This window comes from Chrysochloris asiatica, unplaced genomic scaffold (genome assembly GCF_000296735.1).
Source record: "Chrysochloris asiatica unplaced genomic scaffold, ChrAsi1.0 scaffold00034, whole genome shotgun sequence".
Taxonomy (NCBI): domain Eukaryota; kingdom Metazoa; phylum Chordata; class Mammalia; order Afrosoricida; family Chrysochloridae; genus Chrysochloris; species Chrysochloris asiatica.
The window spans coordinates 986,618-1,004,715 of NW_006408552.1; the positions used below are offsets into that span (position 1 = coordinate 986,618).

An 18,098-nucleotide genomic window follows, 5' to 3' on the forward strand; every position below is an offset into this window, starting at 1 on the left:
TTCCAGTGTTTACAATGACAATGAACTCTGCTGACCTCCACAGCTGAATCATGTCATCCTATCAGTATCTTCTCAGCAGGGCAGAAATGGGGTTTAGGGGAGTTACAGACTATGGCTAAAAGAAATAGTAGACAATTCATGACAGGCCACCGTAGACAAGCCACAGGCCACCCTCTGGCTCTTCTAGCCACTGTCCCTTTCATGTATCATGAGTGAACTTTTCCCATATCATTTGTGCACACACATGGAAGTTTATAAGCCAGCTACTTCTTGCCTTTATCATCCCCCATTTTTTATAGCCAATTTCTAAATTGCTTGTTCCTATCAACCCAGTCCTCTGAGGAGACAAGGTTCTGATATTGTTGGAACTTTCAGCATCCACAATCATAAGCTAAGTCCAGTCCACAACAAACCATCAAAGTGGAAGCAATTTATATGAACTCATTTGGTTCTGATCAATTCAGTCGTGTTAGGTCAAATGGGTACCAGCTGCAAGCGTGGGAGTCTACATACCCTTCCCTGCACAGCAGACCAGCTGGCCCCTTCACTCAGTCTCTCTCTCAGCCCTAGCCCCCTATAGGCTTGGTCAAGTGTCTGTAAGCTCAAGAGTACACACAACTCCCTAAACTTCAAACCAACCAGCTTTTCCTCCTCTCTCAATTCATTTCTTCATTGCTGCATTGTCCCCAACTTCTACTCATCAATTGTACCCAGTTGGTTACCAGAGAGCATCTGCTTGCTGCGTTCCTTTAACAGTCAGTCCTAGAATGGGATTTTCTCTGGTGGGTACAGACATTTCCTGCCTTGATGCATCCAACAACAACCTGCTTGCTTGAAATTCAAAATGCCAGTCATTTTCCTTTCTGCAGATTTTTGTTTTATGTTTAATAAATTTGTTCTCCCAATAGTTCTGGGTGGGGCTCAGTTTTCCATCTCAGCCCCTTATTCTAGACACAGGCTGCTGGCTTAAAATAAAGCCTGATCCTTCTGGGAAATTCCGAACACCCCTTTGATTGTATCCAATTAAGATAGGCTGAAGGTGAGCTTACAAGCTCTCTGTAATCATGACATCCAAGCGACTTTTGCCCACGTGATTCCAGTAGCCGCTTTTCTCCCCTCACCTGCGCCACAACATCTCTCAGGTGCCTTTCAACCATCATTGTTGTTGTTAAGTGCCATGGAGTCCAGTTACGACTCGTAGCGACCCTGTATGGGGTTTCCAAGAAGGGGCTGGTGGGTTTGAACTGCTGACTTTGTGGTCAATAGTCCAGTGCTTATCCTAGAGCACCACATCAGGACTCCTTTCAACCATCACAGTTAACAATAAACAAAGTAACCATTTAAGAATCAGAAGTTTCATTTCCCATGTCCTTTCACTTTTTCTCTTACAAAACCCCATGGTTTCATGTGTCCGGAGTCATTACAACAAACCCACTTCTGATATCAAATGCAAAATTTGAGGCACCAACCATGAATATAGTTTAAAATCAGGAAATGTGTGTTCCAGGGTTGTATGTTTTCACAATACTTATTCAATCTGTACGCTGAGCAAGTAATCCAAGAAATTGCACCATATGAAGAACATGACGTGAGGACTGGAAGAAGACTCATTAACAACTCCGACACCATGCAGATGATACAGCCTTCCTTGCTGAAAGTGAAGAGGCTGTTAAGAACTTAACTGATGAAGATCAGGATGGATTACACCTTAACATAAACCAAACAGAAATCCTCACAACTGGGCTAATAAGCCATGATTAACGAAGAAAATATTGAAGTTGGAAAGGATTTCATTTTACTTGGATCCACAACCAACATCCATGGAAGAAATTCAACAGTGTATTGCATTGGACAGACCCGCTGTAAAAGCCCTCTTCCAAATGTTAAAAACAAAGGTGTTAGTTTGAGGACTAAGCTGTGTCTGACCCAAGTCATGATATTTCTAGTTGCTTCATATGCATGTGAAAGCTGGACAATGAATAAGGAAGAGCAAAGAACGGATGCCTTTGAATTACGATGCTGGCAGAGAATATTGACTACACCATGGTCTGCCGGAAGAATGAACGCAGTACAACCAGAATATTCCTTAGGAGCCTCGATGGTAACACTTTGTCTCATGTACTTTGGACATTTGATCGGGAGGGACCAGTCTCTGGAGAAGAACATAGTGGTTGGTAAAGTTGAAGGTCAGTGAAAAAGAAGACCCTCAGTGACTGCAACAGTGAGCTCAAATACAACAATTGTGAGGATGGCGCAGGACTGGGTGGAGTCTCGCTCTTTTGTACATAGGGTCATAATGAGTTGGAATTAACTTGACAGCATTTAAAAACAAATACCTATGTGGTGTTTCATATCTGGGCTTTCCCTTCTGTTCCATCAGACCGTCTGCCTCTTTGTCTTACAGGAACATAATGTTGTGTTGTTGAAAATTTCAAATGTGTTTTAATTTCTGATGGAGATATTTACTGCTCACTGCTCTTAATATTTTGGAGTTGTGGTGTGACACCAAAGCATAAACACTGGACTACTAGCCATAAGGTTGGCTGTTCAGATTTACCATCTGCTCCTTGGAAACCCTGAATCACTCTGAGTCAGAACTGACTCGACAGCACTCAACAACAACAACAACAAACTCTTAATTTTTAGATTTTCCTTGCCTTTTCTAGTTTTTTCACTTCAACTTTAAAGTCATGTATATATATATATATTTGTTGTTGTTGTTGTGTGCTGTGGAGTTGGTTCTGACTCATAGCGACCCTGTACAGGGTTTCCAAGGCTGTAAATCTTTACAGAAACAGAAAGCCTCATCTTTCCCCCGCGGAGCAGCTGGTAGTTTCGAACTGCTGACCTTTAAGGTTTGCAGCCCGATTCGTAACCACTACACTACCAGAGCTCTATATATATATATATATATATACATAAGGTCGCTGTGAGTCGGTACCGACTCAATGGTACCTAACAACAACATATATATATATATATATGAGCTCTGGTAGCGTAGTGGTTACAAATCGGGCTGCGAACCTCAGGGCCAGCAGTTCGAAACTACCAGCTGTTCCATGGGAGAAAGATGAGGCGGTCTGCTCCCGTAAAGATTTATAGCCTCGGAAACCCTGTGTAGGGTCGCTGTGGGTCAGAACCGACTCCACAGCACATAACAACAACAACAACATTAAGTGCATACAGTAACTTAGGAGGAACTGACATCTTTAAGTTGTTTACTTCCTATCCATGAACATGGTGGGCATTGCCATTTGTCCATGATTAATTTTGCTTGAAGGTCTTTCTTTAACTCCCCAGAGTTTCCCTTCTCTGTGACCCATTATACCAGGTCCACATGCACCTGTCACCCCACTTACTGACTACACACCTCAAGGCTGTGTTGTTGACTGACTTTCATCTCTCACGTAGAGTTTGGAGGGACATTGTTATTCATTTCTTCCCTCAGCAAATGTTTGTTTGATGAGTAAGGAAAGGAAGAGTGAACCCCAAATTTGTTGCCTCCATTGCTTCATGTTTCACAGTGTCAGCTACCACTTCCAGGGCCGAAAAAGTTGCTCCAAGTCTCACAGCCCCGAAGGGAAAACCCTTATATACCCCCTGTTCCCTGCCTCAAAGCCCCTGGCCCCCTGACTCCACTCTGTCTTCTACCTCACAGCTCTGGAATGTCCTGCCTATAGCAGCTACACAAACTGTGCTCCCCCGTGCCCACCTTCCTGCGGGGACCCCGAGGGCCGATGTGAGGGTACCAAACTCCTCTCCACCTGCTTCGAGGGCTGTGTCTGTAACCCTGGCTACGTGCTCAATGTGGATCGGTGTGTGCTCAGGAGTCAGTGTAGCTGCAAGGATACCGAGGGCCGAGTCCTTCCCGTGAGTGAGCATGGGAAATGCGGGCCTACCTTGAGGACACAGCTTCCTCATTCGTCAGCCTCTCTGCCTGGGACATCCATGTCTGCTCTGACCCACAGTGTGGAGGCTGAGAAGGGTGGGGTGATCTCCAGTAGGGCCTGGGCTGGGGGTTTGGGATCTGAGGAACCCACCAACTGGGAAACAGCCCGGTCTAGTGGAGGGAGCACAGCTTTGGTACAGGCTGACCTGGGATTATAATCCTGATTGTACTACTGACCAGTCATGTGACCTCTGTTACTTCACTTGTCTCATCTTTAAACTGGGTCCAGTAGTACATCCTGAACTACAAAGGTAAGCCCATACCTCGTAAGGGGATACAGGATTTTAAGGGCCCAATGTCCGCGGTACCTGGCTTAGGCTGACAGGGAGTAGGAGATAGAACTAGCTCTTCATTCCTCACCCCCTTGCTCTTTCCGTGATTTCTGCAGGCAGGTAAGACCTGGCTATCCACTGGCTGCAGCCAGAACTGTGTCTGTACAGAAGGAGTCGTCCAGTGTCGGGCCTTCAACTGCCCCTCAGGTTCCCACTGCCAGCTCAACGCCAAGGGCAACAGCAACTGTGTACCCGACTGTAAGGGGAGGGGAGAAAATGGGGTAAGAGGCAGGGACGAAGGGGCTTAGTCTGGAGAAGCTATAAAGAGATCTGGGCATCAGGATTTAGTGAGTGAGTTGGGAGACCTCTGGCTTCTCATTCTGACTCTCATCAACTCTGTGACCATGTGCACCGACCGTCTCTGGGCTGAGAGAAGGGACGGGACAAGGAGGACCTCTAGACTTGTTAAGTGGACTGGGAAAGGTGGAGGTTAAAGAACAAGTACCCAGGGAACCCAGGCTGGGTGACAGGAGACAGGCTTCGTGTGGGGATTCTGGGGCTGCTCTCTCTGGGTGGGGTCTCTTCTCAGTGTTTGTACTTCTCATCAGGGTTGGATTACTGCTCAATCTTTGGGGACCCCCATTACCGCACACTGGATGGTCTCAGCTACCACTTCCAGGGCCGTATGACGTACACTCTCATCAAGACCATCGATGTGCTCCCGGATGGTGTCGAGCCCCTGGTTGTGGAGGGTCGCCACAAGATGTACCTGCCTTGGGGCCCGATCTTCTTGCATGAAATCTTCGTGACAATCTATGACTCTAGAATCCAGCTCCGGCCTGGTCTGGAGCTTGTGGTAAGAGCCGGGCCAGCTCTGGAGGGTCTTGGAAGGGAGTTTGGAGTCTTGAGGTGCCTGGAGCAGAGTAAGCCAGGATTGTTTGTTCCCTGGAAATGTCCTGGCAGGAATAGCCTGAGTGCAGAAGTCAGAATCAATGCCAAGCTTACTTTGTGGGAAGAGGCAAAGGAGGACTAGGGGATTAAGCAAAAAGAGGCTGGGGAAGAGAGGAGAACAGTCCCTGCAAAACCCATGGTGTCAGGTTTTTGCAAGAACCAAGCTGGAGCACACTGGGGTGGGGGACAGGGTTCGGGGTGTGGTACGGAAGGGCCCTCTGTATTGATGATCTCCCTCCTCCAGGTCAACAAGGAGAAGGTCCACATTCCCTACAAGCCCAGCGAGAACCTGCAGGTCTTTCTTCGGTCCCACCGCCTGTATCTGACCACTGACTTTGGGCTGACCATCAGCTTCGATGGGAAAAAAAATGCAGGTAGCTGAGTGTGGGAGAAGGGAAACCACCTCTGCCAGGGAAGAGCGGGGAAGGAGTGGGAAAGGGAGACACTGTGGAGCATGGACGGGGCTCTTCGTCTCCTCAGTGATCTCCATGCCTAGCATGTACCTGGGCCTCGTACGCGGCCTGTGTGGAAACTTCGACAGGAACCAAAGCAATGACTTGATGCTGCCCAGCGGTGACTTAACTTACAGCATCAATGCTTTTGGCAACAGTTGGGAGGTGAAGAGAGTCCAGGAAGCTCTGGCCCGCGTTCCAAGGTGAGGCAAGGCCCTGGTGGGCACAGAGCTTAGGGAGTTGACCAAGGGCCCAGTCAGTGTCTGACCCATACTTCTTACCCTCATGGCTTTGACGAAATTTCCAGGGAAGCAAAACAAAATTGGGATCCCAGACAGACTTGCCCCCATTTCTCAAATTCTGACTACAAAACCTGCTCCATGGAAACCTCGTGCCTTTCCCTTCACCTCAGTCCCTGGTTACTGGTCTTCCCTGAGTTCAGTTCTTCTCTGACCTCACCTGGCCCCATACTGTCTCCAGGGCCATTCAGGATGAGGAAGAGGAAGCAGAGGAGTCAGATTTCCAGGCATCAGAATGCAGCCCTGAGAAGCTGGCATTCATCAGCAGCACCCAGGCCTGTAGGGTGCTGGTGGATCCCCAGGGGCTCTTTGCTGCCTGTCACCAAATGGTGGCCCCAGATCCCTTCCAAGAGTGAGTGGTCCTCTCAGTGGGTCCTGCTGTCTGCTCTGACCTGCTCTTGATTCTGGTCACTTTTCTTGGTCTGTGGCCTCATTTCCTGGTTTCCTGCTGCTTGGCCTTGTCAGGTTCTCTTCTGTTGGGCTGTCGCTTGGCCTTCCCCTCTCTGACACCTTCACTGTCCCCGCCCCCAGGCACTGCGTCTTTGGTTTGTGTGCTGCCCAGGACCCCAAGGAGTGGGAGGAACTGCGCTGTCAGATGTTCAGCGGCTACGCGCTCATCTGCCAGGAGGCAGGCGCTCCCTTGGCTGACTGGCGCAACCACACTGGCTGTGGTGAGGCACTGACCCATCTACCATTTCTCCCCTCTACTGCCCAGCCCCAAGCTCCCCATTTTAAAGTCAGGACATCCTTCCATTGTGATTGCCACACTACCCGGGATTCCCTCTCCCCTAAATGTCCACCTGAGAAGCCTCACACCCACCGTGGCTGCATCTCCTTCTTCTTCTCTTCAAGCCCATCTTTGCTGACCTGCTTGGTTCTGTCACAGATTTTGAAGTCCCTGAACAGAAAGACACAGGAAGCCGGCCACTTTTCCTCTTCCAGCTCTTGTCCCTATATTGCCCACATCTGTTGGCCAGCCCTCCCTGACCACCTTTTGTGACTCCGTCTTTAGCCTTGGTGTGTCCAGCCAATACTGTGTATCAGAGCTGCATGACCCCCTGCCCGGCCTCCTGTGCCAACCCGGCGGCCCCCCAGGACTGTGAGGGCGCCTGTGTGGAAGGATGCGCCAGCCTCCCGGGCTACATCTACAGCGGTGCTCAGAGCCTTCCCCAGGCCAGCTGTGGCTGCCTCCAAGATGGGGTCTATCACCAGGTTGGACTGGGTGCAGGAGGGCTGGGGGCGTGCAGAGATGGAAAAGTAGAGCTGGACTGGGGATGAAACCCTTCCCCCTCTTCCAGTGGGGTGAAAGCTTTGTGAGCAAGGACTGTTCCCAGCTCTGCACATGTGCCAGCTCCGGGGTCGTGCTCTGTGACCCTCTCGGCTGCGGCGATGGGGAGATCTGCACTCTAGCGAACCTCACCCGGGGTTGCTTCCGAGGTAAGCCTGGCCCTCCCCTCCTGCGGTGCAGGCTGCCCCCACACCAGGCAGTGTTCCTGCCTGTCCCAAGCCTGGACTTTTCCACGCCGACGTCAGAAAGATGGTGCAGTTTAATGCCCCTCTTTCTTACTTGGTCCCTTCCTTTTGGGGGAGGAGCAAAGGAAAAGGCCCTCCCATTCCCTCAGCAGCTCAGTACTGCGCTGGATGGAGCTTGTTATCAGGTGCCCTCCAGCCCTTTCCGACTCAGCGACCCTACGTATCTCATAGTAAAACACTGCCCGATCCCGGTCCAGTCTATCATTTGTTGTTTGTTACGTGCTTTCGAGTCACTTCCGACTCATAGCAATTCTGTATAGGATTTTCAAGGAGCGGCTGGTGGGTTTGAACTGCCAGTCGTGCGGTTCAGACTGACCTTGTGGTCCAGGGCTTATCCCACGGCGCCACGTCCTATCATTAGTTCCCATAATCCCCTCCAAGACTTACTTCAGCACTTGCTAGTAGGCAGATCATCCCCATTTATAAAGAGTTTCAGGAATTTCCTCAGAACCCAGGGGTGGCAGGTGTGGATCGGCAGTCAGGCCAGTCAGTCCCTGGTCAGTTATTCCTAGCCACACTCATTGCTCCATCCTTTCCTGGATCTCAGCCTCCACTCAGACTAAGAGTGTTCTGACGGAGACTTGGTGGCACTGTGGAGTTTGTACTGTGCTGCTAACCACAAGATCGGCGGTTCAAACCCACCAGCAGCTCTTTGGTAGAACGATGAGGTTTAAGAGTGTCGGGACCTCTAAGGAGCAGTTCTGCTCTGTCCTTTGTGGTGGCAGGGGGTTGGAGAGCTGGAGAGTTTCCCTCAGCACCTTTGTCACAACCCCACTCCTTCCTTACAGAAAGCCCATGTCTGCAGAACCCCTGTCAGAATGATGGTGTGTGTCAGGAGCAGGGCATGAATTTCACCTGTGACTGTGAACTTGGTTATGGGGGGGCCCTCTGCACTGAGCCTAAGGATGTTCCACCCCCTGAAAAACTAGGTGAGCTCTTCATCCCAGGCCCTGTATCCTGGAAGTTTCCAGCGAACTCTAGGCTAGGTGTTGATAATATTACTGTCCCTAAGATGGACAAGCCTTCTCAGAGTCCTCGTGCCCATCTCCTACCCATATGCTCAGGAATCCTCTCTCTGAACCCTGGCTCCACATCGGTGACCTAAAGATCTCTCCCCTGCTGCCATTTCCCAGGCTGCACCCCTCCATGCCTCTCTAATACACAGAGGCTTCAAAAAGTTCCAAAAATTACCCTTCAGTTCCATTTCTCCAGGAACTTTTAGAAGCCCCCTTTTACCCTTTTCATGTTTTTTCCCTATCCGAAACCAGAATTTCTTTGAGCCTCTGGACTTTTTATCTTGTATACGACTGGGCAGGGAGGGGTGGCTTGTTGAAACGTTCCAGGACTCAGCCTGAGATTCTGACCTAATAGGTCTGGAGTGGGACCCGACTCTGCATTCCAGCAAGGTCCCTGGGTTGGTTGTAGGGTTACCTTTTGAGGGACACGCACTGCGCAGGTAGTTTAGCCTGGTCTCCAGAGGACTAACTGAAGGAGCAGCCCCCTCAAAGGCTTGTGGGAATGTGTCCGAAACAGGGTTCTTGAAGGGGTGGCTAAGGTCTTGGAGCCCCCTCCCGCCCCTGCCTGCAAAGCCTCTTAGGAGAACCAGCCACACCCAGAGATTTAAGGTGACATCAGAAAGCTAAAAGGGTGTGTCTCCTCCCTATTCCAAACCCTATTTCTGATCCTGAACCCCAGAAGTGTCCAACCTTGTGGCCGTGCTATTGGGGACGTTGGTGCCCATGGCATTCATCATGCTAGCAGTGACCAGAAAGTACCTTCACAGGAAGACGAGGAGGTGAGTTCAGGAGAGGGGCTGAGGCAGGGTGAGCCAAGGGGAATACACAGAGGGAGTGGGCTGTGGCCTAAGGCATGAAGAAGCTGACCCCATCAAGCCTCTACCAGTTCCCCAATGTCTCTTAGGGAGAAAATGAGCCCAAACCTAGACAGGCTGACAGACCCAGGTGAGAACTAACCCCACAGTCCCAAACGTTGGCCATCCCAAACAGGGTGGGCTGAGGGAGTGTTCAATTCTGACCAGGAGCAGAGTGGGGCTCTAATATTTTTTCATTTTAGCCTCACATTTTGTTCCGGAAAGACCCTTCGAAGTTGCTTAATTTTGAGCTGTCCTCAAAAAAGAAGAGATAAAATAAAATTACGTATTTTTGAGATGGTGAATTTCCACATGATTTATGGAAGAGTGTGTTGGGTCTGTGAGGTGGGTTAGGATGGGATATAAGACAGGTATGGGGGCCAGGGCTAGATTTTGTGTAAAACAGCTAGAATGAGAGGTATCTAGGTGTGGGCAGGTGAGGGGCATCGGGGAGGGACAGTCCTGGAACCTCGGTGGTCTCCAGGTGGGTCATGCAGCCAAGTCTACCACCAGTGGCAGATTCTGACTAAAGGCTGAGAAAGTGGCATTTTCCAAAAGGTGAACTGCCCTGTGGCCCTTGTCATTTCCTAAAAGGGCCAATAACTGAGAATGGTGTCTGGCGAGAGGCCTAGTGGGGGGTTTGGAGCCCCATCCTGGTAGGACCAACACACTAACCCCAAGTTCCAACCTTCCCACCCCTCCCAGTACCTGATGCCTTGAACCAGGCAGGTCCTTGCCTGGGGGAGGCTGAATCTTCCTGCATTAACTCTTAAGGAAGACTGTGGACTTGGGTTTGGGGAAAAATACAAGCAGACAAGAGGCCTGGTGTGGTGCTGTGGATTAATGTGCTGGACTGTAAGGTCTGTTTAAACTGCAAGGTTGGAGGTTCAAGCTCACCAGGTGGAAAGACCTTAGACAGGGTCACTATGAGTTCAAACTGACTCCAGGAACAAAGCAGACAGGGTACTGGGCTCTTAGGCTGTGGGCCCTTTTGACCCAAACTAGCTGGTGAAAAGGCCTCACGGAAGGGCCACCCTGCCCAGCTAGACTTTCCCTTGGCTGGGGGATGGCAGGAAGTCTCAGGGTAGTTTCTGGAACTGGGCTGGGGAAGCGTTCATCTCACCCTGGATCTCATCTTGGATCCTTAGCCTCTGTCCTAATTCCTCTCTTCACTAGCTCTCTGAAGGTCACCTTCTAGAGCCCCAACCTAACTGAAAGAGGCTTTCAGTTCAGAGCACCTTCCACCCCACTCCCTCTCAAAATATGGCTGTCACCAAGAAAAGAAGGGGACAGGACTCTCGAGCATTAAGGGCCCCAGAAGAAAGTTGTAGATATTGACAATCAGCCACCAGGCAGTGAGGCTCCCTGGGCTGTGGTTTGGGGGCCTGCATGGACCCCAACACAACAGCGGACAACTGAGCTACAGAACGAACTGTAAGAGGTGGTTTGAGGTAAAGCAAGCCGGCCCCCTTCAAAGCCTGCATCTGCAGTCCCCCATCACAGAGGGGCCGCAGAGCCCAGGAACCAAGGACACCCAGGTGCTGAGACTGAAAATGGCAGTTTGCACGTGGGATTGACCCATCCTCATCTCCATGTTTGGGAGGGACAAGTGTGTGGGGGGGGAAACATTCAGGTACCTTCCCCGCCCCTTCCCAAGAGGCTGGGAGACCTGCCTGGGCAGCACCATGAAGGAGGGAATTGTCCTCCCAGACTGTGTCCTCATGCATGTGGGGGTCCACCGTCCTCACTCCCAGCTCTGCTCCTCCCTAGCAGTCTAGACCACTACCTCAGAAACATAGGTAATACGTGCCTACATGAGCCCCCTACCTCAGCCTCCCCCCTCCCCCCACCTCTCAGGGGTCTGCAGGATAGACTCAGGAGCTCGAGACCTCCCCTTCCTCATACAGTCCCCTGCCAGGGCTAAGGAACTAAGGGAGAGGAGAGAAGGGGATGCCCCACCCCGGAGGTGCCCCAGGCTCTTGGCAGAGCCAGCTGGAACTCTTAGAAGCAGCTGCCAATGACTCACCTCCCACAGCCCCCACCCCACCATCTCAAACACACCCTGGGGCTGGGAACCAAGCACCCAGCCCCCCACAGCCCTGTTGTCTCCAAACCTGCAAAGTGCTGACCCCTCTCTGCTATCAAGCCCCTCCATACTTAGACCTCAGAAGTCTAGCCCGACTTCCCCAACTCCCCAATCACCCCCAGCTGGGAAACTTCCCATTTTCTTTTATTTGTAAGAAAACATTAAAAAATATAACTTAAGCCCCTCCAAGTGCAGTTTCTACCACCACTCACTGCCCTCTTCACTACCTCATCCCCACTCCCCCGTGGACACAGTTTGAGGGCAACAGGGAGGGTGGGAATCGTCTGGGGGTTGTGGTCTGACCAAGGCACTGTTCTGGAAACAGACACAATGGTTCCCTGTTTCAATTTGGGCTTAGGGAGGAGATAGTGGCACAAGGTCCCTCCACAGAAAAGTTACGACAAGGACGGTAAAAAACAAAACAAAACAAAAAAGGGAAATGACCACCAAAAACAAGATGTAAAACTCAAAACCTTCAATATGAAGGCAGCAGATAGGGGAGGGGCATTTTACATTTACAAAGAGGGTTCAGTGATGAGAACAGCGAAGTCCAATGATTTTGTCACTGGGCCGTGACACTGGGCCTTCCTCCTGGCCACCATGTCATTCCCGGGCCCACAGGCTGGGCTCTCTTCTCTCTTTGGTCTGAGGGTCGAGGTGAGGGAGCATCCAGAAGCCCTAGCTGGGGACCAGAGGGGAGTGGGCATGGATCTTGCCAACCACTTGGTATCTGGGAGATTATGGGCTCTTGCTTCCCCTCTGGCCACACCCCATCCTAAACCAAAAACTCCCTCCCTCCCTCTACAGTCTGGGGTTCCCCATCTCAAGGGCATGTAACTTTCATACTCCCACAAGACAGAATCCCCAAATCCAGTCTCTCCAAACTGCCAGCTCCCCACCCCTCTGGGTTCAAAGTGCAATCCAGTGGGGAGCAGGGAAGGGGCCTCTTTGAGTCCACACCCGACTTAGCCCCAGCAAGAATGGGGCAGGGGCATTGTCCCTGGGGCTCGTAACCTCCGCCATGCCAGGCTGTGTGGCCACGAGGCCACATGAAGAGGCACAGTCAGTACTGAGGGCTTGGTCCTCCTGGCCCGCCTGGGGCTCCAGGCTTGGCCTGGGACTTCATGTGCTGGACACTGGCCAGGATTTTCTTTTGATGTCCTGCCAGAGTGACTCCAATTCGGAGCAGGTCCCTGTGGGAGGAAGGCGAGGTAGGTGAGACCACAGGGTGCCCAGAGCAGTGCTTCTTAAATTACAGAAACACGGTTCCCTCCAGATTACCAGCCAATCAGAAAGGCCAACAGGGAGGGGAGTCCAGTGTCAATAGTTGCTGGGCAGTTCCTGGAAGAATGAAGCCGTGGTCCTTCTGCCCAGCTCAAGCAAAGAGTAAAGGAAGCTAAGTCTCCCTTGAGCTGGGGCCCAGGAAGGAGGAAGGTGGGGCCTGCGGCAGGATTCGACAGCAGAAATTAAGAAAGGGGGAAAACGTGAGGATGAGAGGCAGGGAGAAAACCCAGGCAACAGAAGGGACCACAAAATGAGGTTGCAAAAAAGGGGCTGCTGTGTAGGCTGCTTTAAAGGAGAAAGTTGAGTTAGAAGGGAAAGGAAGGCCTGAGCAAGGAGGAAGGGAGGGACCCAAAGCAAGAACCTGGGTCAAGTGGGGGGCCTAACAATCTAGGGAGGCGAGTGGCCAGGCCCAGGGGGCAACCAGCTCAGCCTAATGCCCTGGAGAGGGCCTCCGAGAACCCTTCTGTTTCTACTAGAAACTTTCATTTCTACAAGAAACGATCCTAGGAGAAAAACGGAAGGCAGCAAGGAGTATGAGAGAGAGGCCAAAAGTTAAAAAACACTACTTGGGAGGCGTTGGAACCATAAAACCATTTCACGTTAAAGCTGGAAAGCGCCTCCAAAACCTAGTCCAATCTTCTCCTTTTATGGGTGAGAAAGTGGATCCAGAGCCGTTGCGTTGTTAATGTGACAGCTGGCCTGGAATGTAGAGAGATGCCCAGAGAGAGATATGGACTAGTGGGTTGTGAGAGGACATGGCCCAGGGTGGTGATGCCCTGAGCAGGAAAGGTGGGCACAGCTGTGGGGAAGATTCCTGGGTCCTCAGCCTCCGCAGCTACCGCTGCTTTTGGGGTTCTCCTGGGCTTAATGTCTAGCATTGTTCCACTGAGAAACAAAGCTGGTACCAAAAGGTGATCCCAAAGGACCCTGCTGAGTCTGTAGGCCTGATGCGGGTCCCCAAACTCCTTCCCAGATGCTCAGCCCTGCCGCCGCCCCAAGGTCCTACACCACACCACTTACTCGGTGGAGATCTGGCTAACCAGCTCAAAGGAGCCAAATCCGGCAGCTGCAAAACTTTCTTCGTATCGTCCCATCTTGATGGCTCGAAGCCACTCCCCAACAGAACCAAACGCTGAGTAGTGAGGTTGTCTCTGATCCAGGAGCGGGTGCGAGGCTCTGGAAGGTAGGGATGAGGGGTGGGTGCTGAGCACCAGGCCTGAGTCAGGCTCGGGAAGCAGAGCCCAGCCTCGTGGCCAACCTTGGAGACGGGTAGAGACCACCCCATATACCACCAGAGGGATGGCTACTTCCAGAGGGGGCACTCTCAGGTGGTGGGCCCATTCTCTGGGGTTCTCACCCGCCGTTCTCCCTGGCCACGATCTTTAGGCTGGCAGGGTTCCGGATCATCTTGTCGAGGGCGCTGACCACTTGGGGGAAGCGTGGCCGGGCATTCCGGTCCTTCTGCCAACAGTCAAGCATGAGCTGGTGCAGAGAGGTGGGGCAGTCAGGGGGCGGGGGCAGCCGGTAGTCCTGTTCGATGGCATTGATCACCTGGGGGAGCAGGAAGCAGCAGCGGGTAAGGACATTTGGGGAAAACAGATGCCAAAGGGCTCCAGGGGACCGAGGACTTAGCAGAAACTGGCAAAGCCCCCCAGAAGGACTGACTTGTACCAGCCTGAGGCTGAGGCTGCCTGTGATTAGATGCCCAACACTTTCCTCCATCGCTGTCCTTCTGGGACCTGAACATGCTGTAGCCAAGTCTTCAATAAAAAAATTAACCCTTCCTGCCACCCTCCCCACCCACGGACCTCACCACTGGACCCCTTATTTCAGGTGAGAGATTATAGAGAATTCGGTAGGACCACGGAAAACTTACATCCTGATTACTCATGTCCCAGTAAGGCCGTTCCCCAAATGACATGACCTCCCACATGACGATTCCATAGCTCCAGGCGTCACTGGCTGATGTGAATTTCCGAAAAGCAATGGCCTCAGGAGCCGTCCATCGAATCGGGATCTTTCCTCCCTAAAGAAGGGGAAGGGGAAGGAAAAGACGGTGACGGACTCACAGGACCTAGGCACATTGCTCCCGCCCTTTGCCCTTTCTCCCCAAGTTCACACTCCCTCCCATTCTTTGTAGGAACCAAGCACCCCAGTAACTCAACTCTTCTTTCCCAAGACACCTAGGAGTCCTGCTCCCAAGCCCACCTCTTGGTCTGTTCCTGGATCAGCAACCTGGACAAGAGCCGTCCCAACCCTTCAACTTCCCTGTCTATTCCTGGCTGGAAGAACTTAGATCTCAGTACTCCACCCTCCTCTCCCAGCCTTACCAGGGAGCTCGTGTAGGTGGGGTCAGAAGAATTCTCCTCCAGGAAGCGGGAAAGACCAAAGTCAGAGACCTTGCAGACAAGGTTGCTGTTGACCAGGATGTTGCGGGCAGCCAGGTCTCGGTGGACGTAGCTCATCTCAGCCAGGTAGCGCATGCCCGAGGCGATGCCCCGCAACATGCCCACCAGCTGGATGACAGTGAACTGCCCGTCGTTCAGCTAGAGATCGGACACAGGAGGGTGCGTAGTGAGGACACTCGCCCTCCCCACCCCGATCCCTCTTCTTTTTACTTTCTAAACCATAGTCATCATTTCCAAGACCTGATTCCTGCTCACCTGCAGGGAAGGCCTGTCCACGTCTCTGGGGAAGGCCTGCTCGCTTCTCTTACTATATTATCCCAACACAGTGCTTGCAGTTGTTTCTACTTCAAAGATATGCATTCACATTCAGTCTTCCTTCCTTACGTTATAAAATGATTTTCCATTTTTCTTTTACATAACCTAAAGTTTGCTTTATACCTAGGAACCTCTGACAGCAAGAGTTCTGACACTTGTGTGTGTTCGCCTGTTCTCTGAGTCACTATCTACACGTGCTCATCTAGTCGGTCAGCTCTCTTGGGATCAACGGGTAGGTTGTGCAAGAGAGCAGCCAGGAACGGGATACGATTACTGACCACAGAGCCAAAACCAAGGGTCTAAACCCAACTTGACCTTTGTAAACTTCTTACCAGCTAAACCAACCAAACCCAGATGGTTAACTAACCCCATCTAATGGGTTCAGATAGGATACAGGGGATCCTCTATAGACCTACACAGCCAGGAACACCGAATCCAAAACCTGAATTCTTAATCCAGCCTCCAAATACATTCTGACCCCATGCCAGTTGCACCTCAGTTTCTGGAAACTCTACGCTGCCTGGAAAATCTAGAGGCTCCCATCCCATAACTTCCACTCTCCATTACTTGCGACTCACACAATCCATCAAGTTCTGGCTCTGCTTCCAAAATCAATCCCAGTCTATCTGCCTCTCTCCACCCTGCTACCTGAGTCACTGCAGTCTCCTCCTCACTGGCCTCCCCACTTCTGCCCCAGCACGTGGATTAAGGGACTTGAAACCATCTCACGCTCCTGTTTAAATCCAGCCGATGGCCTCTATTCCCACATCTACTAAGATCCGAATTTCTGACAAGGGTCACAAGGTCCACTGTGACCTGGAACATCGGCCTTCTGACCTACTGAAGGTGGCTGCCTCCACCCCGGTCCCGCTGGTCCACAAATGAGTCCCTTTCCACCTGCTGTATCTCTGTTCTCTCCTTGTATGCACTCCCTCGACCTTCTCAAGGCTGGTTTTTTTTCTACCTCAATGTCATCTCTCCTGAAATCGACCTCCCCAGCAACTGCCCACCAAGAAGGAAGGCTGTCATCACACGACTCACGATGAAGCCAGCGTACCTGTCCCCTGATGGGACGCATGCAGTGGCTACCATCCGCCAAGAGAGTCTAGTCACAGTGTTCACTTGTGAACTTAGCAAAATGTTCACTAAAATCCCCATTACAGGAAATGCAGAGAAACCAGCTCACTGGTCCCACAATAAAGACTCCAGTAAACCCAGAAGCGACATTCAAAGGGACAACTGGCCCAGCTCTTCAGCATGTCAGTGTCGTGACAAGGAGCTGCTTTGAATTTAAACCCAAACCCACCCAACCCACTCCCACCAAGTCGGTTCTGACTCATCGCGACCCTGGATCAGACCCAAGGCTATAATCTTTACGGAAGCAGAAAACTCTATCTTTCTCTTACGGAGTGGCTGGTGGGTTAGAACGACGACCCTGAGATTAGCAGTCTAGTGCTTATCCTACAGGGTTACCAGGGCTCCTTGCTCCAAGTTTAAAAAAAACAAGCTCAGCTACATGTCTGCCGTGCCGATCTGGACCCTGGTGTTGAAGCCAGAGGTAGAGGACGTTTTGGGGACCGCTGAGGACATTTTAATGTTGAATTAGACAATACTAAAAAATCATTCTGGAGTGCTGGTGTGGTACTGTAGGGTATGCACCAGACTGCTAACTAAAAGGTAGGCGTTTCAAACCCACCAGTCGTTCCATGTAAACTGTATACGTGTTACAACGAGTCGGAACCGACTCGCCAGCCCAGTAAACAACAAAGAATCACTCCAACTTTATTAAGCGCAGGAATGTTTTTCTAAGTACAGAGATGTTTTGGTATTTTTTAAAAGATGCATTGTAAAGTTGAAAATAAAATACTATTCAGTGGTGTTGTTAAGTGCCTTCGAGTTGATTCCAACTCATAGCAACCCTGTAGAGGGTTTTCCAAGGAGCAGCCAACGATGGGCTACAACCGCTAAGCCTGTGGTTCAAACCAACCTTGTGGGCCAACACTGATCTTACGGTACCACACCAGGACTCCTGGTGTTATTCAAAGACCTAGTAAATGAAGTGATAAAAGCGAAACTAGTTTTTCCCACCTCATCCCTGGTCACTTTTCCATTTGACCTTCATTTTCTTTTCACATCTGAAATGGTTTACTTTGTTAAAAAGCCCTTTCTTTCATTGACTTTGGAATTTACAGTCTCCCCGAGGGCACACACCCCGATTGCCTTGTTCACAGCTCTGCTCCAGTGCTGAATACAGTGGCTAAGGCACAGGAAGCCCTGGTAACTATGCCCCAAATAAAAAATGACAACCCCTCTGTATCAGGAAAGCAGCTCTTCTCCTCCAAAGAAGCCGGTAAGACCCTTGTGGAGGAAAGGCCAGACCCAAGAACTCAAGCTTTTCAGGAGGGAAAAGGCAGGGATTGGAGGGTCCTGAGAGTCTGTGGGTGAGGCAAACACTTGACTGTCAACCAGAAAGGTTGGTGGTTGGAACCCACTCAATGGTACCAAGGAAGAGAAGCTCGGCAATTTGTGTCTGTAAAAATCAACTACAGAATGACGTACGTGGCAGCATCAACCTGAACTCAGTCGACACATGGAAGAGTCAAGAACAGAATAAAATTATAAGAACAGAGGATCTGGGAGTTCAGTCTATGATCAAAACAATTACAATGTGAAAAAAGG

The 18,098-nt window shown here is 51.0% G+C and overlaps 2 protein-coding genes across 3 annotated transcripts in view; one reads left to right on the forward strand and one right to left on the reverse strand.

Moving 5' to 3' along the window:
* Positions 1 to 10,524, forward strand: part of ZAN (zonadhesin) — a 45,268-nt gene extending 34,744 nt beyond the window's left edge. The window contains 13 exon segments of the mRNA XM_006859819.1: positions 3,659 to 3,870; positions 4,338 to 4,479; positions 4,830 to 5,077; positions 5,417 to 5,546; positions 5,653 to 5,827; positions 6,105 to 6,275; positions 6,455 to 6,535; positions 6,936 to 7,089; positions 7,091 to 7,135; positions 7,222 to 7,360; positions 8,245 to 8,385; positions 9,155 to 9,251; positions 10,503 to 10,524. Of these exon segments, the coding sequence (XP_006859881.1) occupies positions 3,659 to 3,870; positions 4,338 to 4,479; positions 4,830 to 5,077; positions 5,417 to 5,546; positions 5,653 to 5,827; positions 6,105 to 6,275; positions 6,455 to 6,535; positions 6,936 to 7,089; positions 7,091 to 7,135; positions 7,222 to 7,360; positions 8,245 to 8,385; positions 9,155 to 9,251; positions 10,503 to 10,524 (1,757 nt within the window).
* A 1,945-nt stretch (positions 10,525 to 12,469) lies between these two features.
* EPHB4 (EPH receptor B4) overlaps positions 12,470 to 18,098 on the reverse strand; it is an 18,680-nt gene continuing 13,051 nt past the window's right edge. The window contains exons 13-17 of one of the 2 annotated variants that reach the window (XM_006859645.1): positions 15,027 to 15,242; positions 14,573 to 14,722; positions 14,054 to 14,247; positions 13,717 to 13,872; positions 12,470 to 12,605 (exon numbers count right to left, since the gene is read on the reverse strand). In XM_006859645.1, the coding sequence (XP_006859707.1) occupies positions 12,476 to 12,605; positions 13,717 to 13,872; positions 14,054 to 14,247; positions 14,573 to 14,722; positions 15,027 to 15,242 (846 nt within the window). In that variant the 3' untranslated portion in view covers positions 12,470 to 12,475. The remainder of the gene's footprint in view (positions 12,606 to 13,716; positions 13,873 to 14,053; positions 14,248 to 14,572; positions 14,723 to 15,026; positions 15,243 to 18,098) is intronic. The other variant, XM_006859646.1, reaches the window with a different exon arrangement.